The following is a 26,759-nucleotide window of genomic DNA, read 5'->3' as shown; positions in this document are numbered from 1 at the left end:
CCTATGCGTGAAACATGCCGTCGCAGTAAAACAATTCCATATTCACGTAGAAGGTATCCGGCACTATATGCCTGCACTATATTTTCCCGCCGAGTACGGAGAAATGCGAAGAACCCGTTCCACAACGAAGCCTGAACCTTGCGAAACGACCGACGGCGTGGAGACGTCATTGTAACACTGTTACACTGACTGGGTCGAGTGGGGAAGCGTAGCGCCCCGCGAGGAGCACCGAGGGCAGGAACTCCGAACGACGATCGCAGATTCAGATCGATGGGCTCGCAAGATTCCTTCTCCCTGGCTTAGCTCCAGAGCGGTTCAAAAGGGGGCGACAGTTCATTCGAAACGCGCTCGTCTTGTAGCGGCCTGCCAATGACAGTTGGATCGAGCTCGGCGAGCACTCTCTGTATATCGCTGGAAGAACCGCGCAGAGAGAAGCAAATCCGGCCTAATTACAACGCTTTGCGGTATCTTTCCTTCTGCTTGTTTGTCCTTCATTTCTCAAGGCGTCCAAAGCGCACTTTGGGAACACGAAGATAGAGGAAGAAGGAACCGAATACGAGCAGCTTAACTGCGTTTGCGAAGTCCCCGCACGGGCTGTAAGAAAGAAAGGGCAGAGCCTGCTAAGTGCGACGGGTCTGCCGAGAGGCTACGTTCGGGAGGGCTCGTTGCCATGGCGACCATAGGAAAAAGTAAACGAGCGAAAAGAAAAAGAAAAGAGGTGAGAGGAAATGGGTGAAGGGGGAACGGGGACGACAGAGAATAAACGGGAAGTCGGGGAGACGAGGGCTCCAGCTGCTGACAGTTCCGCGTCGACAGTTGCGTGCAGCGAGGAGAGGGGGCACGCCCGACCATGTTGCTTAACGTCTCGCTTCGTTTTGTCACCTCCTTTGCGCGCATTCGGCGTCTCGAACGACCCGTGTACATCTTGCCACGTAGCGGTTATGGAGCGTCTTCGCAGGTGGATTTGCAAGTCGCTTGGAGTTATACGTTTTCAAAGGAGGCGTGCCGTAGCGCAGATTATTTTGCTATGCTTTGAACTGGAGTAGCCTTACCCGATAAAAGCGTGTTATTAGACATCCTGCACGCAATTAGCGTACAGCGCCGCCGCTCGCTTCCGCTTCTTTCGTTGACCTCGAATCGGGCATCGGAGCGCGCGAGCGATGAACAAGGCGTGCGGACGTCTTATTAGCGTGGCGCAACTGGTAGCGCCTCGGTGTGGCGATGGTGCGAACTGCCGAGACGTCGATATTTACGTTTTTTCCCTAGTCCTTTTATCTATTTATTTCTGGTTGGAAGCACAGAGGGAAGTGGTAGGCTAGCGGTAATAACTGCATACCGCACCAGATTTGCGGCTGTCATGGCTATGACTGCATCATGTCCTGATGCACCAGGTAATACACAGGTGGTGCATTATATGGAATGTACAGGTCATCTGTCACTTAAGAATATAACTTGGATGACATCAGCGCCATCCTTCTTTATGTTTTACCATATGACACCTATCATTATGAGCCCAAAGCAAGAAACTAGAAGTCTAGTAGGTGGCTGTGAAATATTTCGATAAATTGTCTGTAGTATCACCATGTCACCGGTGTTCTGAGCGTGCCTGAGACTATCAAACATATGCACAAAGAAATATATTAAGCTATGTAAATTAGGACAAATGCTTGGAGCAGCATTGACGAAAAAACTTTGCTGAGAGTGGAAGCTTATATCATGATTGCAATAGATACAAAAATGTTTACTAAAGAATAGTGGAAGAAGCCGCTCCTATGGGGTTTCTGGTGGTATGCTCAAGTTTATTCTTTTCTAAGTAAGTTAACAATAAACTGTTGTAGATTACATTTCAGATATGGTGTAAAAGTGAAAATTGGGGCAACATCATGAGACAGTAAAGGTGGGCATGTGTTCGAAGTTTCGAATACAAATCGAATATTGCACACGAACTATTTATATTCGTATTCAAAAAGAAACTATTAAGTATTTTCGTACACTGGAAACTATCAAATGTTTTGCTGCTGCTATCTTTCTGCTGAACAAAGTATTGGAAATTATCAAAAGGGAAACGACGACAAAAGTTTTCAAAGCAATGCAGATTCAAAAAGAGAAAAGGTAATAAAATCATTGTCCTGACTTCGCGGCAGAAGCTAACCCGACAACCGTGATTTTTGTTTGCAGTCTGTCATTTAAGAGGAAGCTTTAGCTCGGGTAAAAGGAGAATTCGTTTTTCTCGGCAACCACTGTACAAAGTTTGACGGGGTTTGTTGCATTTAAAAGAAAAACTTGAAATCTAGTGACTGTTGGTTTCGGATTTTCGATTTAGGTTGTCAATTTTTAATTAAAAGTTGACAAAAATCGCAAATTTTCAGAAAGCTAAACTATCAAGTGTACAACTCCGTAACTCAGCAAGAAAAAAATGATATCGCAATTCTGTTAATTGTATCTGATAGCACATCTAAAGCGGACAAATTTGACATCTTACATATGAATCTTAAAAAATTTATTAATATGTAATTCCAACTTTTGCAGAACCCTTGTAAACAATGTAACAAATTCACGTCAGATGCAAAAATACATATCAAATTTGTCCGCTTTGAATGATCTAATGGATGCAGTTTACAGAACTGCGATATCTGTTCTTGATGCAGAGCTGTGAATTTCTGAACTTCGTGCTTCTATCTTTTTCCAAACTTCTGAATTTTTGAAAATCTTTTGAACAAAATTTGAGCCCTAAATCAAAATTTCGCTTTCAACAGTCACCAGAATTTACCTTTCTCTTTAAGACGCAACAAATTTCATTAAAATCGGTCCAGCGGTTATGCCAGAAAAATGTTTTTGCGTTTTTACATGTATTTGAATGGGCCGCATCGGAGTTGGGCCAGAGCTAAAGCTTCCTCTTAATGCCTTTGGCTTTACTGTGTTCCCACCATTCATGCTGCTCAGTAGCTTTCTTTCCCCACAACTCCTGATCTTTTCTCGGTATCCATTTGTGCAACATTTCTTGGAAAAGTAGTCATAAGCAGCCATTCATTCTTGAAAAGCTTGCTTGCAACCATGCTATAATTATGTTGATCTTGTCTATAAAACTGATACTTTATTCTTGATTATTACTAGCTGTCATTTTTGCACTACAGCAAATAGAGGCACGGTACCTATGGAAAGAAGAATGATAGGTGCAATGTTAAGGGATAAGAAAAGAGCAGATTGGGTGAGGGAACGAACGCAAGTTAATGACATCTTAATCGAAATCAAGAAAAAGAAATTGGCATGGGCAGGCCATGTAATGAGGAGGGAAGATAACCGATGGTCATTAAGGGTTACGGACTGTATTCCAAGGGAAGGGAAGCGTAGCAGGGGGCGGCAGAAAGTTAGGTGGGCGGATGAGGTTAAGAAGTTTGCAGGGACAACATGGCCACAATTAGTACATGATCGGGGTAGTTGGAGAAGTATACGCATAGTGCGCGCCGATGGACGCGCCGATGGACGCGCCGATGGACGCGCCACTGGTGGTGGCCTTGCGCGTGACACACGGGAGAAGAGCCAACCGCGCGCCATAGTTTCCTGTGTTGTTGATAGTGCGTCTCTGTCTTATTCACGTTTTCAGAGCAAAATAGGCAACACCCTTCGCATGTGCGGGGTAGCCAAAGCTTCAAGGAACGTCAAAGAAGAATTGTTGCACGGTGGGGGACTCAAATTCCTGCAAAAACGTGCCGGCGATTCAGTTCTAATCATTCCCTGAAAGCTTCATCAGTGGGAGCAACGGTAGCAACGGATCGTCACTTCGGCGGGAAATTTCTTGTTCTCATCCTTTCCTTTGTCGTTTTGATGTTTTTTCCCATTCGATCGTAGTTAGACGCGTAAGCGACGAAGTTCGTCTGCAGTGCAGCATGCGGTTTAAAGGCATTTTGCTAAAGTTCGGAATGCCGTTTGCCGCTTGTATTGTTTTCCGCTTCTTCACCGCGTTGGGCTAGCTAGGCAGCACAACTGCACGAGCGCATTGTGTTGTATGTTAAAGCTACAGAAGTTTGCAAGAAATGAAATTGTTAGTTTTATGTGGCCCGGTAAATCCTCGCACCAGCAGTCGCGCACTTCATGTTTTTACATCTATTTTATGCGTGGCTTCGCACATGTTTAACTGTTGCTAGTTGCTCCATGCGTAATTCTTGTTGATTCTTTTGAGCTGCGAGGTTTTCACCCTGCCTAGTTTGTAAAGAGTATAAATCACGCTGTGTCTTATCAGAATGATACCGAGGAAGTGCTTCTTTAACAGCTTTATTCTTTTCGCCCGAAGGCATCTTAGATATTGTGTTTTTTGGGAAATGTGTTTAGAAAAGAGGTATTTCAGGGTGAGAATTGCTAATAGTTGCTGCATGTGGTATTTTTGTTCCATTTTTCGCTGAAAAGTTCGCGTCACGTTTGGGAAGTCATCACACCTCGATGCTGTCTGAGCAGACTTAACACGCCGAGTGATTTGTTTGTTTCACAACGCAGTCGCTTCTTGCATGTGAATTTTGTACTCAACTGAACTATTTCTTATTATGCTCATGCTGCAGAGGACTAAACATGGCCTTGCTGCCAGCGCTCATCTACTTTGACTGGCGCTGCTCTGCCTTTAAATACATCATGGGGCACCTCTCTCTAGTAACATTTAAAAAATGTACTGTAAAGTTAGTCAGACTTTAGCTTTGTACGTTTACATGCAGCTCCCTTGGGGAACTTAAAATTGCAAGAACTGCAGTTCATCGCCGGTACACTGCTAACACGCGCTCTTATTAACCCGTGCGTTTGGTGACTTCATTGTCTGGTGTACGCGTTTCCATCAATAAATTAGCAATTACTCTTCTTGAGGCGACTTTGACTGCACTTATTCGGTGATGTCACATGTATTCATTGACAGAAAAATTGCAACGGAATATGCAGACATCACACTGTGTGGATTTGTTTGATATAAGTCTGCAATAACGACGGGTGCTTATTATTGAGGCACAGAAGCAGCATTACGGCAAGGGTAGAATAAAAAAAAACACCGAGACATCGCATTGGTCAACAAAATTTATTGGCTTGTTCACATGAGCTCCACTTCAGGTAAATGGGGTTCACGGCGTTTGTCTGCGGGACGCACCTGGCACGTATGTGGACCATGTTGCCCCAACACCGGTAACTTCATGTTCATACCCGCTCCCACAGAGGTCAGCGTCTTCCCTACAGCTATCACTGCAGAAAAAGCAGTCTGGCGCCCGAAGAAAGGAGAAATCGCAGACGCGAACTTCAGCCACCCTTGCGGCAAAGGGTTGTCGTCTGCTACTGCTCCCGCGAGTACTGTTGGAAACGCCCGCTAGGTGGCGTCAGTGGCGCCTCTATAGGCGGTGCATGAGGCATATAGGAGAGGCCTTTGCCCTGCGGTGGGCGTAACTAGGCTGATGATGATGATGATGACCTAATTATACCAAAATAAATATTTCTACTGTAAATATGTGCATCTGTATTGGAATATTCATTATTCGATTCTCACTATTAGTATTCGGTTCATATTCAATCTTAATATTATCCACATCTATTAGAAAGCTATTGTGTCAGCTCTTTGTGATGTCATAAACTGCGGCTAGGTTTCTTAACTAGATTATTAAAAACCTAATTGGAGAAGACATGAAAACTTTACCTGGTTGTAGTCTTGGCATTTTGAGTGTGCAAAAATATACTGGAATTAGTGATGCGACAGTCATTGCCTGTCCCTAGAGCGTGACAAATAACGAAGAATAGAACGAAGTTCTGCCTTGTTCATTTGGGCTAATTCAGAGTTCTAACATGTGCCTGCACGTATTAACCTTCAAGGAATACAGGGTCACCGTATCCATGGATTGACAGCAGTAGCAATGTTGGATCTGAGATCTTGTGTTGTTTCGTCTAACGACAACACACAGGCAAGTCTTCGAGTTATGTGGGTGTTCTAGTTGAAATAATGTTTTAAAAAGGCTGCATGTTAATGATCACTGAAAGTCACTGTCAGCACTTTGCACTGACTACTAAGTCAATATGGTTGATTACTGCAATAGTAGCTCTGTGTCTGGCTTTTTTTTTACTATTCTGTTAGGCTGCCCTCCTTGAAAAAAACAAAGAAAAATGGTTGTCTTGATTGCTAAACTCTGCGTTACCAGGTAGTGCTACCAACCCGGCCTCTCCCACTTGCCTCTCTGGTAATGGGCATGCTAAAACTCCCTAATGAGTCACTCTCTACAACGAAGAAAAAAAAATGCTGCCAGAGTGCCTTTTAGGCATCATGCCACCGACAAGTTTTACATTTGCTCAGCGACCAATTTGTTTGACACACTTGGGCAGTAATTGTGCTCGTCACTACGTGTCTGTTTATTGTACAGTAACTTAAGCGTGGATTCATTTTTGCCGCAGTGAAACATCCTGATTTCTTCGATGCCGGTGTGATGGAGGAGCTGAGGCACCGGCTGACTGAGGTCAGCGCCCCACAGTCACCTGCAGAGCCCCACTCCTGGAATGGGTCCACGGTCACCTTCCATGCAACGGTCAGTGCTTGCTTCCCAGGCTCTATATCGAAGAACAAGGGAAAGGACTCTCCTGCACAATAATGGTTTCTACATAACATGTGCCAGATGACTTTCCTTCACTTTATTTCTTCTATCTGTTATTTATTTTTTATTAGTTTTATAGTCTGCGACCTGTTTCACTTAGAACAGGGGAATTTTGTTGCAATAACTTATGTACTATGGGATCAAAAAATTCAGAGGATGCTTGCTCGTATGGCCAACACATTGCTAACCTACATTCCAGGATGATTTATCAAGTAGTGAAGACATTTAGCTTTCTTGTCGAATTCTGTGCTCTTGAAAGCCCTTTCGCTTGCCTTTACGCCATCCAAATCAAGTCTGTGAAGTGGAGATGTTGCACACCACAGCTACCTGTAGGCCTGCTCGACGACGACGTTAGAGTCTGCGCTCAAGGAAATGAGAGTGGACAGTGTGCAGGTGAAAAGTATTCAAGACAATAGAGAGTTTTATAATAGGGACCCCAAAGAAATAGCGTCAAAACCACTGTGCATACGCAAGATACAAACTGCATTTGGGTTTTGCGTTGGGAACGCTATTTCACCGATTTAGCGGGAGCCCAAATAGCAGCCCAAAAAGCTTTGCGTCGGCAAACATGGCGGCACTCATCGAAGCGACGGCTCTAACCTAGCACAAAACTGGGTTCGGTTCGCGGTAACGCGTGAAGTTTGCGAGCTAGGAGAAGTGACTGCGGTTATCGCTTTCTCTCAACTAGCGTGCATTATGAAGATTGACTCATTAGATGCCGCTGATGTTGAATTCGATTGTGGATTTTATGGCTCGTAGGCCTAACACGGCTAAGCTTGGCTGGTGAAGGCTAGTAAAGTTGGTTTACTCAAAACAAAGTGCAACTAATTGTTTGCTGCTTACAGAATAACCTCTAAATTGTAATTAAATGCGAATACATGCAAGTCAAAATTATTATTCCTATCATGAAATGGTATATATTATTTAGTTATTTCTAATAGCTTTTCTTTGACGCCGTAGTGGCGCTGTCAGCGCAAGATGCTATCCACAAACGTAAAGCCCTATTCTAAAGCTCTTCACTCCTACATGCCCCAACGCTAACACCCGCAAAGCTCTTTGGGGCCCCAAACTATTGGCGCCCCTATTCTAAAACTCTCTAATTGCTGGTAACACTTCGACCAGGCCCAGTTTTCTCACAAATACAGACCCTAGAAAGTGTCTGGTGTTGCCCATGGAAAAACACTCTGGTAAGAAAGGCAATGGTAAACTAATGTATTGCTCCGGAGCAGATCTTCCACACTATTCCTCTGCAGCTCATCACAATTTTACAAGCCATTGTCAACATTAACTTTACAAAAAGTTACATATTTCACTTGGGACATGTGGCACATGGCATTTATTTGAAAACAAAAAAAGACTTCCTGTATGCTAAAACAGCTTGAAAGTGCATTTTCTTGTGACATAGTCGACTGGTAGAACATGCAACTGTAATGCTGTGGCTCACTGCTGCCACAGCATATTCAAAAACCTTTATAGCTGTGCAAAGCATGCAGACTTACATCGCCAGCGGATGGTACCCTTGGTGAGTGCCACGGAGAGGCCGGTGTTTGCCTGCACACTGGAAAGGAAGGTTCAAGCAGTGGCATGCTTTCCTGTGTGCTGCTCACTGGGAAACAAGTCCCAGACGATTCCTGGGATTCTAAATCGCTTGGCCAGGTGGCGCTGGCACCTCTAGCTCTTTCTGCGTTGCCAGCGAAAGAAATCGCAAAGGAAAATTTCTATCATAACACTACGGGCAGTGCTGTGTTATTCAAGGCCTGAGCTGGCTGCCTAAGGACAAAAGCATACCGGAGCAAATAAGTCAACATCTGTTTTTTTTATTTTTCGGACTCCCCATGGGCCACGAAATGTCAGAAAAATCGGGCAGTTCGAAAAAATGAGCGCATGCCTTTTACTGCCCCCGAGGGCTCAAATCACCGCAGGCATGTCCAAAACAGCTCTAAAGGCCAGCCAGTACACTTATTGGGCATATCGGTGCTCGTGCTGTACTGTGATAGGAAACGGCGGGTGCAGGCGTGCATAATTAAGGGAGACGTACCCTGTCCCGTGACAATTGACCCTTTCGACTTTTGGTGTGCTTCGCCGCGTAACAGTGTTCTATTGAGGTGAAGCTGACTTTCGAGAAGCGGCATTATGCAACACGTCGTGCTTCCTGAGCATTGAAGCCATTGGCAGGGATCACAAAGGCGGAGTCGGTGCCATTGCTAACAGCGGCGAACTGTTTCAGTCAACAACACGGCGCTGAACAACAGTAAGCTTGGTAGCAAGCGTCAAAGTAGGTAGGTCTAGCATTGCCGCGGTGGTGGCTAGAGCTACCAACAGATCTGCGTGTGAGAACGCCGGTTCGAAGTGGCGAGATAATCAATATGGCGGCTGTGTTGGCTTCGATTAATGCCTTTTCATGGCTGTGGTCACTGCAATAAGTCTGGAAAATCAGACGATAAAAGTTTTTTGCATCCAAAATTCTAGACATTCTTATATGTTGACTCCATGGGGTTTGTGGCTGCGTCGCAAGGGTGTCTGAATTATTGGGCATGTCAGAAAAATCGGGCGTGCGGAAAATCGGTCGTTGACTGCATTCACAACAGGATGAGGCATGTGTCTGCTGCAGCAAATCCAAAGACAATGATGCACATCTTAATGGAATGCAAAGGTATTCACCCAGTGGGACCCTTAGTTAATGACCACTTTCCAGAAGCACTGGGATTCAAAGCAGATGGAAGTATTAACTGGTCAGCAGTGGAGATAAGAGACATTTAGAGCATTGGTAGAAAAAAGAAAGCAGGGAAGAGATTGGTAGGGCCAGATCCGTTACAGGCATAGGTAGTGGTACGAGGTAGATACAGAAGTTTTGAGGAGGAGAAGAAAGAATGAGGAGTTGTAGGTAAAATGCTAGAATGATGAGCATGTTTAGCACACGTGATTATCTTAAGCGGGCTAGGTGATGCTTTGTCACGGCCTTGTTTCTAAAGGGATGCCAATAATTCATTATCATCATCTTTCATGGCTCTTGCATTGCTTTTCCTTCCCACGCTGATATGCTGGCATGGTCCATTCGCCAAATGGAAGGCCTCCTCATGTGGGAAGAGTGACTGCTACTTCACAGTGCAAAGGTTTTCTCGAGCATCTGATGAGTGCCCTATAAATTTAGGAGCACCCTAAATTCCTGCTAAACTGCTGGCTCATTGCCGCTCAAATTTTTCACCTACGTAGTACTTCGCAGCGAGTTTGCTCCGAAAATTGCCTGCATGTTACATTTGAATACGAAACCAAAGTTGTGTTCGCGGCAATGGTAACAGCCTACTGTCAGAGCCGTCAGGTGCAGCATCATCGCTATCACAAAATGGCGACTGAGCACGTTTTTGTACAGGTTGCAGTTGGTTAATTTTGTGCTGTGCTACGATCTAGAGCGGCATCCTTCTGCCAATAACTTTCAGAGATACTATCGCTTTCATGAGATTTTGCGTGATTCAGCAGCGGATGCATTTGCATAATCGGCCGTCAGCAATTATGGCGCTGTGACAAGCTTGCTATCTGCGCACAGCCAGGAGCTGTGTCAGATGCACAGTATCTCTAAATATATCTTGATATATATCTTGATGTCTGTGGCCAATGAAGCACAAATGATGATTACCATGCGCCGCTTTCATTATGAAAGCTTATTAAAAAAAATTTCTGCATGTCTGTTTTTCTGATCGCAAACTTGGGGCATGTTATATATATATATATATATATATATATATATATATATATATATATATATATATATATATATATGCTTTATGAATCGGCAGCGTGTTACTCTCAGGTGCACCTTTATTGTCTTACTTTGAGCTTGTGAAAATTGTGTGCACATTGAATTCAGAGGTGCACTAGAATTGGGTAAATATGGTAATTACATTCCCATCTAAATGTGCGAGTTGATTTTCTTCTATTAGAAGAAAGAGGAATGTGGCCCATAACTCCTACACCGAATAATCCCATGTAATCAATCACACAGGATGCCATGTGAAAGCCTGTATGTTGCTTTGTCAGAATGAAATTCACATACAGATCATTACAGCATTGCACTTTGCAGCATCAGCACATAACCAAGAACGAGGATTGCACAAACGCCATTATTATTTCTTGATTGCACATTGGTTCTTCTTCTCATGTTTCTCAGGTGATGGCGAGAAGGAAAGAAAATACCGGAAAAGTGAAAGTGCTTCTTCACTGGGTTCCTGAGCACATGTGAGTTGACGTCCATTTATAGACAAGCCTTTTTTGTTGAAGTCTTGCACTTTACTGCCGATTGGTTCCCTAGAAATTCTGAAACGGCAAGCAGGCATGAACTACACATAATAACTTGGGTATATCATACCATTGAACCCTTTTATGATGAAGTTGTATAGACACAAAAATACCTTTGTTGTGTAGCTCATATTCGTTCCACATTAACATTGTTGAGAAAATGCCCTATATTTCATTCATGTTCATTATATCGATGTTTGTCAGCGTTAGCAAAATATGTGACCAGTTCTGCTCGTCATCGTGAGTTGATGAAAGGAAATAATTTTCGCCCAGTCGTAATGCAATGTTAGGGGATGACAGTTACCTCCTTCTGCAAAGCTTGTTCCACTCTTGCGATTTTCAAAGAATTGATCGGCGGTGTCACAGTCACATGTAAAACCACTTGTTTCTTTTCTTTCTTTTTGTCTTTTTGGCCTTTCACATTTTCCTGCTTGTTGATGAGTAGAATATGTAAGGCCATATTGCCTTCGCAAGCCTTTTCACGTGATCTAACTTCAAGACATCCTCAACAGGTGCATTCTTTTACTTGAGCAGATTGGGCAACGTAAAAGTTAACATCATTGCTCAGCACAAGTGTAGCATCGGTTGTTTTGTACCTTTGTAAGTAGTCTTAATGATGAAGCTTTCGCTGTCCCATTTTGTTTGTTTGTGTGTGTGTTGGTGGGAGAGTGGACCAGTTCTCGAAGATATATGGAACTGTAATTTGTAGTGTTGAGTTGAAGTGAATGAAGTTTTTTGAGGGATTTCGATGTTCTTGTTTGTCAACAAATTTCTGACAATGCGCGCTTCTTATTTGGGCTCATCTTGAGGGAGCATTCCACATGCGTCTGCTCTTAACTAGGTAGTTATAAAGAAGGCTGTCTTTTTTTCTTTTCCTTTCTTTTTTTTTGTTTGTACACAAAGAACAAAAACAGAGAAGAGGAAGAGAGCTAGCTGCCAACTTCCACCAGGAGGGGCACAATGCCTGCTGGCGTTGTGTTATTCAATGTTAAGAAATGTCTGTATTATCGAATGCATCGCAACAAGAATGTTTGCGTTGCATTCGACAATACAGAAAGACTCGACCTGGATAATTCCAAAATACTTTCTTGCCCGCAAAGGGCCACAATAAGCAAAAGTGCAATAAAGTTGGGGATGTCATGTTGACATCATTATTGCCTTGGTTTGAGCATGAAAGTCGTAACGTGAGTCTCGATCCTCAACTTTTTTCTACCAATAATGAAAATGTTTTTTTTTTCTCTTAGAAAATGAAATAATGTTTTACAAGAACAATGAACTAATTTAGTGTTTCTCTTTAGCGGTCTTCTTAAAGTTCTGATGATGAGTCTCTTACGTCCAAGTGTTCACTTGGCTGCAAGTTTCACTTAAGTTTTCTTTGTAAGCACAGTCATTCATTCTATTTGCTCTAATGATCTTGACAGCAGTGTCCTACTTGAAATGTACAAGAAAATTTATGTGGGTTTTAATCAAAGAAATTGCAGTTATCTTACAGTACATATTTCATTCTTTGGGGGGGGGGGAGTCGTTTAACTGACATTTAACATTTTTTGCACCGAATTAGTGAGAGAATAAGAAACCACAATTAAGTAAAAATAATTTTGCATGATCGCAGCCAAGTGGGTGTCTCTGGTGTGCGGCACATCTGCCCGCCACGGAATGGTTCCCTCAGCTCCCCATATGAAACCCTTCGAAATAGTTCTCACATTTCATCAAACAGTAGTTAACATTGCGAGTGTTGCACCCTCATGCTGCTCTTTAACAACTTTCTTTTTTTAGCATTTTCTGTAAAACATTATTCAGTTGCATGGAAAGCACCATTGTGGCGGTCAAGCTATATAAGCTATTTTGCCTTATTGCTTAGGGATCTGTCTACGTGATTACTCCTGTCTGGATTTAGGAACCATACGGTTGAAAAATTAGTGCAAATTCATGGTAATGAAGGAAAACTACCACGAGCTAGAGACATAGTTCTGAAATTGGTTTGTTTTTCGTAACTGCCATGCTTCAGCAGTTGGCAGGTAGCATGGAGCTTATCTATTGTGCCCTCTGCTAATCAGTCATCACCATTGGTCTTATTTCTTTGTGTCTCAAGAGGCTTCTGGCACAAATGTGGTTTGTGTTTGCGTATTCTTTATATCTGCTCAGTGCTCATTGCCTCGCACATATACCGTACTTATTCATTTACAAGGCTATCACGACTGTAGGCAAGGGTGAGGCGCCCAAGAAAAGAAATATTAGTATGCACACTGACGTAAGGTGACGTAAAGTAGCTGACAGTTTGTTCAGGATCGGCATATATCTCCCAAAATACCAAATAATTGGAAGTCCGAAATACATAAACATACTTACCACAGCAAAGAATAGTGTCTTGATTTTTGCAAGTCACTACGAAAGCTTGTAGATGCGGTGCTGTGCGCACCAGTTTACAAGCGACCACGTAAGCATATTTCGGCCATTATTTCAGCATATTTCAACCAATGGAGATGGGAAAGTACATTAAGAGCTTTGCTTCAATTTCATCTCCTGGCAACTTGGATAGGCTTACTACTTTCCACGAGCAGAATGATCACAGGTTAACAACTTTCATTATGCAGCACTTCTCTCGCATCACTGCAGCCTGTGTTCATATGGACAGAAAGGGTGGAGCTGGCTAGTGATTCTGAGAGACAAGAAACTTGTAAAGGAAAATAAAAAAGTCATTGGAGGCCCTGTCACCATTTAATATGTTGAGCTAGAAACAATAGATGTGGGTGATAAACACAGCATGTGTAAATGTGCAAATTGCCAGCCCCGGCTCAGCTTGGCTCATGTTGGCTTGGCCGGTGACTACTGGATCAACTATGGTAGAAGCGCTGTTTCGCTACTTTCGGTTTCGTGGATGCACTTGCAATGTAGCAAAACAATAACTTCGCTTATTGGGCTTGTGTTCTGCTTTTTGCACTTGTTGAATTATCACTTGTTGTACAGGCATAACCCAAAAGATTGGACGGCGTGCTGTAGGACGTTTCAAAATTGCAGTCTTCGCGTACATCTATGGCCGCTAATTGGGGGCTAGTAGCGGTGTCACAATGATGTCCAAGAAATTGCTCAGCAATTCTAAGTGTCTCAGAATGTTTGGTTCACTCCTTATCTAACACAGAAAGAAAACTCAGTAAAGTAAAGATGCCTTAGCAAATGTCACTTTCTGTCATGCTGTACAACATCGGAATGAGGCGGCACTTCATTCTTTCTATGACTCGTTGACAACTGTGAGGATCAACAACCTTCGCTTTGAGTTGGTGCGGTGGCCAACACTGCCATACCTGTCGAAGTTGATTGTACGGGTGTCACATGGTGCATTCTTGATCTGCGTCGAGTCCGACGAGGATAGAATTTCTCAATCGCAATCGACTCATTGCAACCATGGTCAAGAAATTTGATCTTGATCAGGCTTGCTCGCAGGGGAAAATGCACCGCGTGACACTCATATTATAGTTCCTATAATTTGCACTGCCATCTGAAAGCGGTGTCATCGGAAATATGGCATTGCGACCATTTTTAAACAGGTGCTGAATCTACCAACCTCTCATATAAGGCAGGGGGTGACCTCGAGACTACGGATTCTAGAAAGAAATTTTGCCTTATTGAATAAATGCCATAAAAGTGGTGCTGGAACAGAGCAATTGCCAGCATGAAAGGTTGGTCGCACGTGAAGCTATTGGCACTGTTTTCCTTGCCTTTTTTAGTGCTGTTAGTTACAAAATGTTTTGTTTGCAGCCTGCCTGACAGCTGGGAGCCGGAGAACCAGAGCACCGAAAAGGTGGTCGCCTTGTCATCACTGTCTGCCGACGACCTGCACACGCTAAACCTGTGGCCCAAGGATCTGCCGACGCCATGTCAGGGGTTGTCGGGAAGCCGCCGACGCAAGCGGAAGTGATGGTGATGGCAAAGTCACTCATCTCAGGGTCGTGATGACGCAACACTGCCAGTCCTTTTCCAACAATGCCATTCATCGTCAACGGCTGCTTCATCAACAAGTGCAGCACGCATATGTGGACACGAGACAGCATCACCGTCAGGAGCATAATTTATTTTGTGAGCTTTCATTTTGCGCATCTGCCACTGCTGCACTCTCATCGCCAAGTGCCCTTTGCAGGCAACAGACTCTCCACTGCCTTCAACGACTGCGCTGGCGACTCCATGACTGCAGATACAGCTTCAGATATGGCTGTGGCTATGACTGAGGCTAGAACTCTTACCCTCAGGCCGCGTGTGGGGGAGGGGAGCGGTGTGCCCCCTAGTGGTGCAAATGCTAAGTCCTTATCTGCCTCATTTTGACAGTTTATTCAGTGAAAGACAGTGGTTTTCCTCATCTTCGGTGTGCTGTTAGCCATGGCATCATTTGAGTGCTGGACAAGATGGCATCATGTAGACCGCGCCACAGTCCATCGTGGACAAGACCAAGTGGTTAATCTGCCAATTCTGAACGGGAAACGAAACTTACAGCGAGTCGTCACTGGCCCAAGGACGGTGGTCTTCGGTCAGCGGATGGATCAACAGCTCATGACAGTCACTGCCCAACAAGGAGAGGCACTGGTGGAAGTTTAAAGTAGCCAACACTATGCAGATGTTAGTTGTCAAAGCATTGTGCTATGGTCTAATTCTTATTTTCCATTTCACTCATCACTCTTTGTCTTGTTTGTGACCTTGGTCGAAAATTTAGCTGTGGGATTGGAGTCATGTGAAACCATGTTTCATCATTAGGTTTCTGCTTTTGGATGTTTGCAGCTCGAAATGGTAGTTTTTTTGCAGTTGCAGCGTAAAGTGCATACAATGCATCAGAACCTGTCCTGATGATGCTGACTCTTCTGTTTGTCCTTGTACTAAATTTTACTGAGGCCTTAGTTAAAGGGGTTGAGAGTTCTTGATTCAGTGCGTTCAGTTGCATTGAAGGTGGAACATTTTTTTTCTTTTTTTACGACACATCCTCATTTGCACTTAGGCTTCTCTGCAATAGCATGTCTTGCTGAGTGGCAGCAGTATAATGCCAGCTCTATGCAATCCCCAGAAAGTGCTTTGAATTCCTTGTTTCTTAGAAGGCACGAAACCTTGATGGCTGATGGACTCTGGTTGCGGCAGAGTATGAGCTAAGAAATTACCTCTTATGTGCACTATTGTATTTGCACAAACATAACGAGTATCGTTTTGTTCCTAGTATTAGTTCAGCAGGCGGTCAAAATCATTCCTGGGGCCGCACCCAGTTCAGATCAGAGGAATAGAATTTAGTAGCTGGGAAAACAAGTGAACATTTTGAACACATGCAGCAGTGTCATAGGGAGTGAACTTGAGAGATGTTATAACTAGTAAAATGTATTAGCAAGGAGCTTATCAGCAGAATTTTCCAGTAGTATGAAACACAAATGAAGGTTAAGGTTCTAGCTTCTCTCCAGTCAGCAGACATGCTTCTTGTTGCTGTAGCCAGGTCTTCTCAGTGAGCCTTCATTTCTCTGTAAACCAAGCTTGATTGTGTCGCTTTGTGCTTCTTGTATTGCTCATGAAAGTTCAGGCAAAATCTAGGCTTTTCTTTTCTTGCAATAATGAAACCACACTGCAACAGTGCTGGGATTACAAATGCTGACCTACTGCCATATTTCCCATTTACATTTATGCAAGCAACCCTCAGTGACATAATTAGTGCTCTGAGTTTCCATGTGTGTGTATGCAATTGTCGGGCTGTCTGCAAAGCAGCCTCGAGAAGAGTTTAATTTTACATATGCAGAAGGCTCTCTCTCATGCGTTGCCTACTTTTTTTGCAAAGGAGCATAGGAGGTGTGCACTGGACTTGCTACTTGTTTCAAGCGTTGCATGAACAGCAATGAATGCAAGGGGGATCATTCTGGCTGTAAAGACAGGTCCGCACACTTCCGTCTTTCCGTGAAAGCGGAAGGATTTAGCTTTTGGGCTACGTCTTAGTTTATTGCTGGGCGTAATCTTTCTTTCTATAAGTTAACGATAATTACAAGAGCGCTATTCGTCGCACTTCAGCGTCTTCATGCGAAAAATTTGAGAAATCTGCAGCCTAGCGACCACTTCAAGATTCTCATGCGCTAGCATCTAATATTTGGTTTTAGTTGTTAGTCTGTTGAGACTTGTGTGAGAAAGTTGGCCGAGTAAAACCACTGTAATTACAGATTGACCCATACTCTAAGAAAACTTTGTGTCCTTTGGGGCATATCTTGTTCCCAAACAACAGTTATCTACCTTGTGTGGCATTTCCTAGTGTTGCATGCCCGGTACTGTCAGATCACCAACAGCATGCATATATTACCGTGACATACCATTTTTTACGGGAAAGTAGTGAGTGCAGAGTTTTCAATAAGTGCAAGCAAGACAGATAACAATGATTGTTTGTGGACAAGGTAAGCTCCAAATGATGTTTACTTCTTTTAAAGTGTAGTCAAATGATAGACCTTCTGAGGATGCTTTGTCTCCATTCTCATAAGTCTATTTGGTTTCCATATAGTCTATACGAAAGATACAATGCTCCATATAAAATTCACATGAATAATATGGAAACATTCAATTACAAGAGAGCAAGCAGATTTCTTTTTTCAAAGGAGCAAATGATCACAGAATGTGGTTGAGTAAAAGAGGTCAAGCAACCTTGATAGCTTGCTTCTACTTATAATAGTATTTTAGGACATTTCTGAGGAACCATCAGAGAAGCGTAATTTGCTGTTTAATCTAAATGCCCTTGTCATGTGCATACACCAGGTATTTCAGCAAATGCTTTTTGCAGCAAATGCAAATTTTTATTAGTCACAACTGTGTGAAGTGACAGGCAGGGAAACTTAATTATGTTCAATTGAAATGTAGAAATAATAGGGTAAACGTTAATGAAAGTGGACGAAAAGATAACTTGCAGCAGGATCTGGATGGCTTTCAGGATTAACATTTGTCGTGTATCACTGTCGTAAGTATTTTAGGGCGATCTTTTTATTTTCAGAGTTCTGAACAAGAGGCAAATGAGGCTAATAATTTCCATACAGCAAACTTCAGTTGTCAGTACCAGTTAAACAAAATCGTGAAGCTTGCTTGAAAGTAGAATGTGTACGTTTTTACAAATTGACGTACTGGCCATCATTACTATGCTGGATCAAGCCCTGTACTGGCAAGACTTTAGCAGCAGTCTTTCCAGTAATTTAAGTATGATACAGTATGGTCTAATTTAATAATTTACATTTAATCGACATTTGTCTTTAGGGTTTCCTTCAGAATTGCTTTCAGCATTCCCTGAAATGCCTGGTAGTGTATGTCCTGATTGGTTAAGTGGCATGCAAATGATCCAGGTATTCACATTGCCTTCTGCTGGGGTAGGCTCATTAAGAATGTTCTTTTTCTGTGAATTCAGCAAACACTGCCAGGGTTCGTGTTATGCAGAGCGACCACTGTTCAGGCATGGGCAGGAACAATTGAGCTGTTGTGATTCCATTCGTTTTGTGTAGTTGCCACGGTGAGTGTATGGCGCATTGAATGAAATATGGGCTATAACTAGCTGAAGAGCTAGCCATTGCAAAGGAATTGTAAAACCATGGCAAATGAGATTGATATCTTCGCTAGAAATTTATTTGTTATTGAATTAGGTCATTTTGTGCCGAACAAACACAGCCTATACAAGTCTTATTAGATTTTTTGTCTAACATCATCACAATATATTTAAGTGTCACCTTAATTCTGCATAGTTGTGGTCTTAGTGCCTTTTGCGAGTCTAATTTGACTTTCTTGTGGCAGGAATGTTGATAAAATATTCCTGAAAAATAAGCTCCTACTGCTTACTGAAAAGTGTTGCAAAATGTAGATGTGTATCAGATTTTGTTGCTCTCCTTAGAGGCTGCAAGCTCGGACGTGTTTCGATGGAAATATTTTGTCTAGTTTTTTGTTGATATTACGTTGCACAATTTCGAGAAGCTTCCTGCTTGTATGTGGCCCTCTCACTTTTGGTAGGAGAACTGGTGCTTTACAGTTCTCTTGGCAACCTTTCCTCTGCCTGATAACAAATGGGATGCAATTGTTTCTTGGCAGATTTTTTTTTTCCATACGAAAGGTATCTAGGTGCAATGCACTTTATCTGGGACCATGTGCCTTTTGTGTCACTATCTCTGAATGGCAGATGGACTTGAGGTGATCCTTTTCCAAGACCTTGATGCACCCATCATAGCAAACGATATGACTGAGGCCTCTAGCAAGTTAGCTGTGCATAGAATTCTCTTAAGCATTGTTTGCTTTTTAAAGCTTGTGTTTGTGTTGAGATTGGCAAAAGCAACACGAGTTAGTTCCCCATAGAATCAAAACAGACTTATACGAAGCCCTTTGAAGCTGCAGCCTTAAAGTTTCTTGACAGCTTGTATCAAAGTATGCTGCTCCGGATAGGGCAAGAAGATTGTTTCTGCGTTTTTGAGTTCAGACGTTTTTTGCGGTTTTCGTTGCAAACAAAATTAAAAACAAACATTAAGCTTAATTTTTGAGAGCATATAGGCTAAAGAAGATTTTGTCATTCAGATGGTAAAATCAGTTATTTGCTGGCAGGGGCTCAACTCGCGTGGCAAGCGAGTAAAGAAACTTCGGGAGCTTTTTCGTTTTTGCAAAATGCAGGGGATAACTTCAAAGAGAGCACTGGGTATGATGGGTGCAGCTGGGTGCATCAGCATTGGTATTTTCATAAAAGACAGCAGTGGTAGGCGGTGGACTTGTACTGACCTTGTGATGGCAGGTGTGCAGATGTCAAACAGTATTCCGCGTAAGGAGGAGTTCAGTTTTGCGAATTAGGATTCCTGAAGGTTTTACTGGCACTTCCAACGGCATCTTTGCATCTCTTGCAAATGTTGCGGCTCCTAGCTACTACTACCTTTGCTTCGGAACTAAAATCTATAAATTGAAATGAAAAGAACTTAAAAACGGTTTGGGAAAAGAGCTAATGCTACAGAGTGCAAGTTTCATTGTCGTTGAGAGCCGACGGCGGCCCTGTGCCGACACGTGTCACAGTTGACAGGAGGCTGCAGCGTCGTGTTTCAGGTAGTTTAGCAAGCGACTGCCGTGCCGTGACTTGTCTTATCACCTTCGGATGTGCCGCATGATAATGACATTCTTTCGTGTCGTGATTTTGTAAATGTACATGAGTCATCCCGTTCATTTTGTGCAGCCATCGTAATCGCATTTGTGCTTAATTAGATGAGGCAGCCATCAGCATAGCCGACATCGACACAGTCTTATTTATTCCACTTGCTGCATGTAACGCCTGTCCTCGCACTACATCTGGCATGTTGCGGTACGGCTTAGCGTAAACCTTAACCTGGCCTGCGAGCGTTTCTTTGTGTAGCGTATGGCAGCACAGCGGGCGGTTGCTGCATTATAAGCAGGCGTTGTGGTCCTTGAGAACAGTCTTAGATGGAGTTACCAGAGATAGTGGCATGTGATGCAGTGCTATACAGACATTTACACTGTAATATACTGAGGAGTATATATATATTATATATATATATATAATCAACTTTCATAGCAGAGCTTGTAATGAGGCCTAATATTTCACACATGTATATTGGTAAACCACACCTATTTACAACCCCAAATTTCCCTTGTAGTGGAAATTTTAATGTCCTTTTGCAGACATCTAATTAGGTGCTTCACTACCATCAACCTGTTTAGTAATTAAGCGTAGTGCTTTCCTAATTGCTAAACACGTTACTGAGCCTAATGTGGACATTCTTGCAAAAAAAAATACTTGCACCACATTGCAATGCACTTTCATGCCTGGATTCGCTTGCTTCAAAAACATGTTGGCTAACATCTGTACTAAATGACATATAATTTGCTGCATTGTACTTTGCTGGGGATAAGTGCTTAATCTTTAATTATGAAAATGCGGAGGCATGTCCTGAAAATGGAACAGTCTTCTAATTAGAGGAAGGGAGACTGAATAATGATAGAGAGAAGCCACCAAATGATAAGGTCCTGGTGGCAGCGAGCTTTGACGGAAGGAAAGGTTGACGGAAGTGAGGCACCTTACTATTGTATAAAGCCCAGAACCAGCTTGTAACCCCCCAGTGTATATCTTCGATCTCCCAGACCAAGTCTCCCGCTCTACCAGCCAACATGTTCAACACTGCCATTGTAAAGAGAGTGAAAAAAAAAATTTTGTTTTTAAAGAAGCTGTTTATAAGAGATATATATACCACGTGAGAGAAAAAATATATATATACGAGACTTGTTAGCATGGCGGCTAGCGTGTCTAGCAGCAACCGGATGCAGAAACGAGCGCACGATGGCGGCATAGCGCTGCATTCAGCGTGCATCAGGTGGAGACGATTCGTTCGAGTTTGCTGTTTATCCAAACTTCTAGTTTGCTGTGAAGAGTGTTGGTCAGCCGTAACTACATCACCGTAACTTTATTGCATGCTTTCGTACCGTAAACAAGCGAGTGAGCTTACTGGCATTGTGGGCTGTTACACTTACGTGTGTGTATATCTCCTGAGCATCACTTTGTTAATGGATTTCTGGCACTTGGCAGCATTTCTAACTCTTGACGGGCTGCCCAAAGTTTTGACCTGCCAATGGTTCGAGCTGGACTTTACGCACAATGGTTGTGCACAAGTGAACAGAGCTCCAACGTTCTCGTTTTCTTTGTTTTTGAAATTGGGGTAGATTGGTTTACGTATGATTATAAGTGCATTGGCTCTTATTTTAGGAACACTGTTGTATCTAATCATTCCTGTTGCAGTTTTCTCTGTATGAGAATGCCAGTACCATGCAAGTGATGCCTTTGATGCTGCAGTTTTGGACTCATAGCCAAAACCATATTGTAATGGCTGGTAGTTTTAAAGGTACATATTGTCGAAACCTTGTCTTGTGTGTTGTGGTTGTCACTGGCCTTGTGACCTGCGAGATGCCGGGAATGAGTAATGCTTTTATTTGCTGCTGTGCGAGTCTGATAGCGCTTGCTGCTTGCTTCCTTAATCCTAGAAAGAAGTCGTTTCCTTGTAAAATTCAGTCAACATGAGGTTGACGGCACTGTCTAAGGATGCTCTGTGGTGGGGATTTATGTTTAAGGGTGTCAAAATTTTAAACGGTATCCATCATTATTTGATGTAATGTTCTGTGTCCCATCCTCGTTGGGACTGTTACGCTTTTGCGGTTGTATAGTTTGTGGGGCATACTGACATGTGTCAATAGGACTGTCCATTGCATTCGCAACACTCGTGTGAAGTCCAGCGTAGTTGAATTGGTTGTTTCGTCGTCTGCGCTACGATGCAGCCTAAAGAATAATTTAGAATGTGGCTTACGGAATGACATCCCCTATCGCAATGCAGATAAGCTCCCGTGACAGTGGTTGTCTCGCTTGTTATCTTTTGCGCTACTTCATTTGCACCCTATTGCTGGCAGCTTCAGCTTACCATATTTGAGTCTCGTGCATGCTTGCTTTCTGTGGGTACCAATTCTTTATTCGTATGTGTTGTCTGGCTGGTCAAGGGTTCAAAATGAAGAGCATGTGGGTGTTTGAAGCTGTGTGTGTGTAGATTGCTGCACATTGCGTGCACAAATGCTTTTGTGAGGAAATGTGCTGGTGGTTGGGTGGTGTGGACTTGTAGGGTATGTGCTGGTTGCTGTGTTCTATATTTGCTTTCTCCCTTAGGTGCACCCTACCATTCTAAAAGCATATTACACACTGGTTTGCCGGTTTGAATTCATTGGGTTTGTTTGCAGTCCTAGTCATATTGCAGCTAGCGTAGTGTTGCAGCGAGCAAAGAGTGCTGTCAGCACGACTTGCAAAGCTTGCGTCGATGTAGACTGGAATTTCTGTTTTGGCTCCATGCTTTTTTTTTCTTGTTGATTGTTTTACACTCGTGCTGAGAATTTGCAAACAAGAGAGCTCAATTTTGATGATGTTTACATCACAATGATGCCAAATCAGGGGCTGTTTGAGTTTCAACTGGCTCGAGTCTCACCCTGACTTACATTCAGGTCGAGGTGCCACTGTAAGTTAGTCAAAACAGCAGATTCTTTTTTGTTTGAGTTTTTGGTTATGTTTGCATCACGGCAGCAAGCCATTATGGCGAGGGTACTTCTCAAGTGTAGGAATTATGCCTGCTTGCTTTGACTAAAGCTTAGAGCAGTTAACAGCAGTGTGCTTTATTACTTTTCAGCGCGAAATTGCTCACTTTACTTAGGCATTCACGAAAGGGCCAATGACCATTTCGGCTATTTTCGAATGATTAAAACAGGTTGGTGACGTGCTCAGATTGCTTCTAGTTTGTATTGATGGCAATTCACCTACTAACCAATCTGAAGTAAATTTTAAAATTTATAAACATTACCATTGGATCAGGAGAAGCAGAGAAGTTGTTATACACAGCTGCATTAGCAAAGGAAAATCTTTTGAAACGCCGCTACAATTTTCATCATTGTTCATTTGAGTGGTCCAACTGTACTGATAATCTTTCACAAAGTGCACGTTGGTTTTCTCTGTGCTGGAAGTTGTGTTTTTGTGCGCTCGCCACCTAAAGTGGAAGCAGTGGAATGATCTCGAAAACCGGAGCAGACGACGTTTGGTACCATCACGGTGGCTGCTTTTGGATCTCTCTTAATGTTAAGTTGCATGTGAACGTTGCTCTGATATGTGTAAGTTTAGTTTGAGTGTTAAGGGGGGGGGGGATGTGTTTGAAATGCCGTGAGAGTGGCGTGTTCTGAAAGGGAGTAAAAAAAGTGTGTATGGGTAGCCATTCACTGCCATTTGTTAGACGTATGCCATAAGCAATTGTTTCACCACCTGGCAAAACGTTGCATCAAGTATGGAGCGTTTGCCTAGCTGTTTGTTTGACCAGATCCCTTTTTTGCATTGTGTTTTTTGGGCTGCTTGATGAGCGTTTGAGAGTTACTTTGTGTCAGAATTTGTTTGCTTTGGTTTATTATTGAAATGGCCTGTTTTCTTTTTTATGTTTAGGTTTATGGGAACAAATGTGCGGTCTTCTTCCTTCCAAAAAGTTCATTATTGACATTAGAACCGTACAGAAGCATGTGTTCCTAATGGGTTGGGGCAGTTACTGCTAATGATGATTACTTTCGAGAAAACTTGTTTCTGTTTGACTGGGACCAATGCTTTTCTTGTCATTCTGGGAACATCGCTTGCCTTCTATTTGTCACTCCTGTTCATCCTAAGAGCCCAACGTTGTCTTTTATTGGAACTTTGGGAAGGAGAGCTTTTGGTTCAGCGTTGTGCGATGTAGCACCATGGAAGTTCACTCATATCCAGCCTACTGCCAAGTCTCATGTCTGCATCAGTGCGTTTTAGTTCTGGGAACATGTACATAATTTATGCAATTGCCAGGGCACGATGTAGAGAATAAAAATGGTCATAAACACTGAGACCTGGTGTCGCACGAACCTATCTGCTAACTATGCCAAGGGTGTCATTTCTCTATCTTTTCTCTATTTATTTCTTGAGCAATTTTGTTTCAGGACGTTTTCAAACACCACCATCTCGCTTCTGCTTCTGAAATGTAGTAGATGTTCTCCACATCAATAGAAGGCACATTATTTGCTTCTGTTGCAATCTTGGGGCTTTTTAAGCTTTGCCTGGGCTTGCTCCATTGACTTTTGTTTTCTACGCTGTGGCTTTTGTGGTATATATTTTTCTATCCTGGTTTGTTTTGTAGTCTAGAAGACTTTGTGCCAAGCGGTGCATTTGCAGGTTTCCATGGCATATGCAGCAAGAGAAAAACGTGACATTTTCTTTTTGTATAAAGCAAATAGGCTGTCGGCCTTAAAAAGTTGGGTCTGTATGTTTTTGAAGGTCTCATAACAGTGTACAGCTCATTTCTAACATGGTTGCCAGTGCAGTTTAGTATTCTTGTGTTTACTTGTTTTTGCTTTTCTAGCCATTTCTTTTTTCTCTTTGTATTCTCAATTCTTGTGAGAATCAGCTGTTGAAGTGTAAATTATTTGCTTGTGTCTGCTATAATGATAATGACTGTACATCACTAATGTTGTTATTCTTGTAATTATTACATAGTGCACGCTATTTGGCACTGAGTAGAAGCCATATCCAGCGGCAGCCATGTTGCTACGTGCAACTTCTTTTTGTACTCTCTGCTGGGCAACAAAAGGCACTGTGCTGCAGGCATGTTTGCTGTGTCGGCTTTTGTAGTTTGTATCGCGAGAACTCTCACAGGCATGTTCTTGATTGCTGTGGAATGGACTGGAATTGAAATGTCTTGCATTTCGACCGTTTAACGTGGCCTCTTGTGGCGTCGTAACATAGTTTGTGTAGGCACGTTCCTGTCATTGGGCTAATTTACACACATGCACGCGCGCACACACACACACACACACACACACGTAGTGGGCAAAGTGTGTTTTCTGGTAATCCTCCTCGATTGAGTCTTGAGTTCCCGCAACACAAGATCTTCACATATAGAGAAATGTCTTTGCAGAAACAGTGACGAAACTAAGGATGAAGGAAGGAAAGATAGGAACAGCAAGATATGAAGTTTTACTGTCGACAGAGGAAGATATATGGCACCATTTTAATGTATTGATAATAAGATAATTGACAATAATTGTACCATTCAAATGTATTGATAATTGTATTTCTGCTATGGTGTATCTGTTCATTCGTTGCACTGATTGTTGTTATATCTTTAATGTGATGATGCCTGACCTGCTGTAGTCTGCAGTATGTACTAAGTAAATAACAGATACATATTCTGTTTTGCATTCAAAGAAACTTCAGTTGCAGGTCACTAGACAGTGGCAGTATCCATCTTTTCTTTCTATGGTCATTGTTTTGCTAGGCTGTTGTTGCGAAAGACGCTTTCCATATGCAATGGTGGGTGTCTTCTGTAGTGGGAACTGAATCATTGCCAGAAGACTCATTTCACTTGTGATTTTCCTGTGACTTCAGAACTGGTTTGCTCAGTAAAAGTACTTTCTGATCAGAATTTTCTCCATAAGGAGCAACAAGCTTGCAAGTGAATTAATGTGCAATGTCAGGGAATTACACTACCTACAGGGGTGTCTGATTGTGTGGGCATTTGTAGCGTTTTTTTTTTTTCTGAAGGCATTATACGGGAAATAATTTGGAGAAGTCACACGAGTGTTTAAAGCTCACTGCTCTTAGAGCCTGTGTTAAGTCTGTCCTGGCTAGAGAAATCTCCTGCGAGGAAGATGCCAGCTGAAAAATGAGTTTTCCGTAAATGGGAAGCGCGTGGGCGTAGCATTACAAGAAATTGCAGGGGACTGGCCATTGTGAGCAGATTTTCTTGCACAGGTCCATGCCTGTGAGATTCTCAGCCGTCGACATTTTGTTCTGCTTTGGTGTGCCTTGCACCAGTGTGTCTCTGTGACAGGTTGCACTTGTTGCACCACGAACGGGTGTTAAGTTGCGCTTTGGTTGCCTTGTGTAGTTGCAGTTTTCACCGTTGTTCACACACTTGAGTTGCTGGCGACTGTTGATGACCAAGGGTGGTGTCACATCGTGTTTGTTTTTTGTTAGTTATTTTTTACAAACGTGTTCCATTTATTTTGTGCTCTAGGGGTGGACTGTTTGTGTGGTTTCACGAGAATGATTTTCCTTTATTGATGCATGCAAGGTGTCCCTTTTTTGCATGTATGCATGTGTGTGTGTTTGTGTATTGTGTCGAATGGAATTTGTTGTGTGCGTGTGGAACGTTTGATAGCAGCCACACGAGAGGTTCTGTATGTATATGTGCGTTCCTTGCCATTGGAGGTGCGCGCTGGTTTCTAGATGTCGAAGTTCCATATGCCAATAAACACATTCACCTTTTTTTTTTCACACATGTATGAAAAGAGATGAGAAAGAAAACTAAATCTGCA

At 42.8% G+C, this 26,759-nt stretch overlaps 1 protein-coding gene across 2 annotated transcripts in view; it reads left to right on the top strand.

The window, feature by feature from the left end:
* Nucleotides 1–26,759, top strand: part of LOC142564730 (uncharacterized) — a 187,778-nt gene extending 161,019 nt beyond the window's left edge. For both annotated transcript variants that reach the window (XM_075675870.1, XM_075675871.1), the window contains exons 6-8: nucleotides 6,406–6,536; nucleotides 10,768–10,835; nucleotides 14,652–26,759. In XM_075675870.1, coding sequence (XP_075531985.1) covers nucleotides 6,406–6,536; nucleotides 10,768–10,835; nucleotides 14,652–14,811 — 359 coding nt within the window. In that variant the 3' untranslated portion in view covers nucleotides 14,812–26,759. The remainder of the gene's footprint in view (nucleotides 1–6,405; nucleotides 6,537–10,767; nucleotides 10,836–14,651) is intronic.

Source organism: Dermacentor variabilis, chromosome 11 (assembly GCF_050947875.1).
Source record: "Dermacentor variabilis isolate Ectoservices chromosome 11, ASM5094787v1, whole genome shotgun sequence".
Classification (NCBI taxonomy): Eukaryota; Metazoa; Arthropoda; class Arachnida; order Ixodida; family Ixodidae; genus Dermacentor; species Dermacentor variabilis.
The sequence above is the reverse complement of the archived record's forward strand: the minus strand, read 5'-3'. Positions and strand labels throughout refer to the sequence as shown.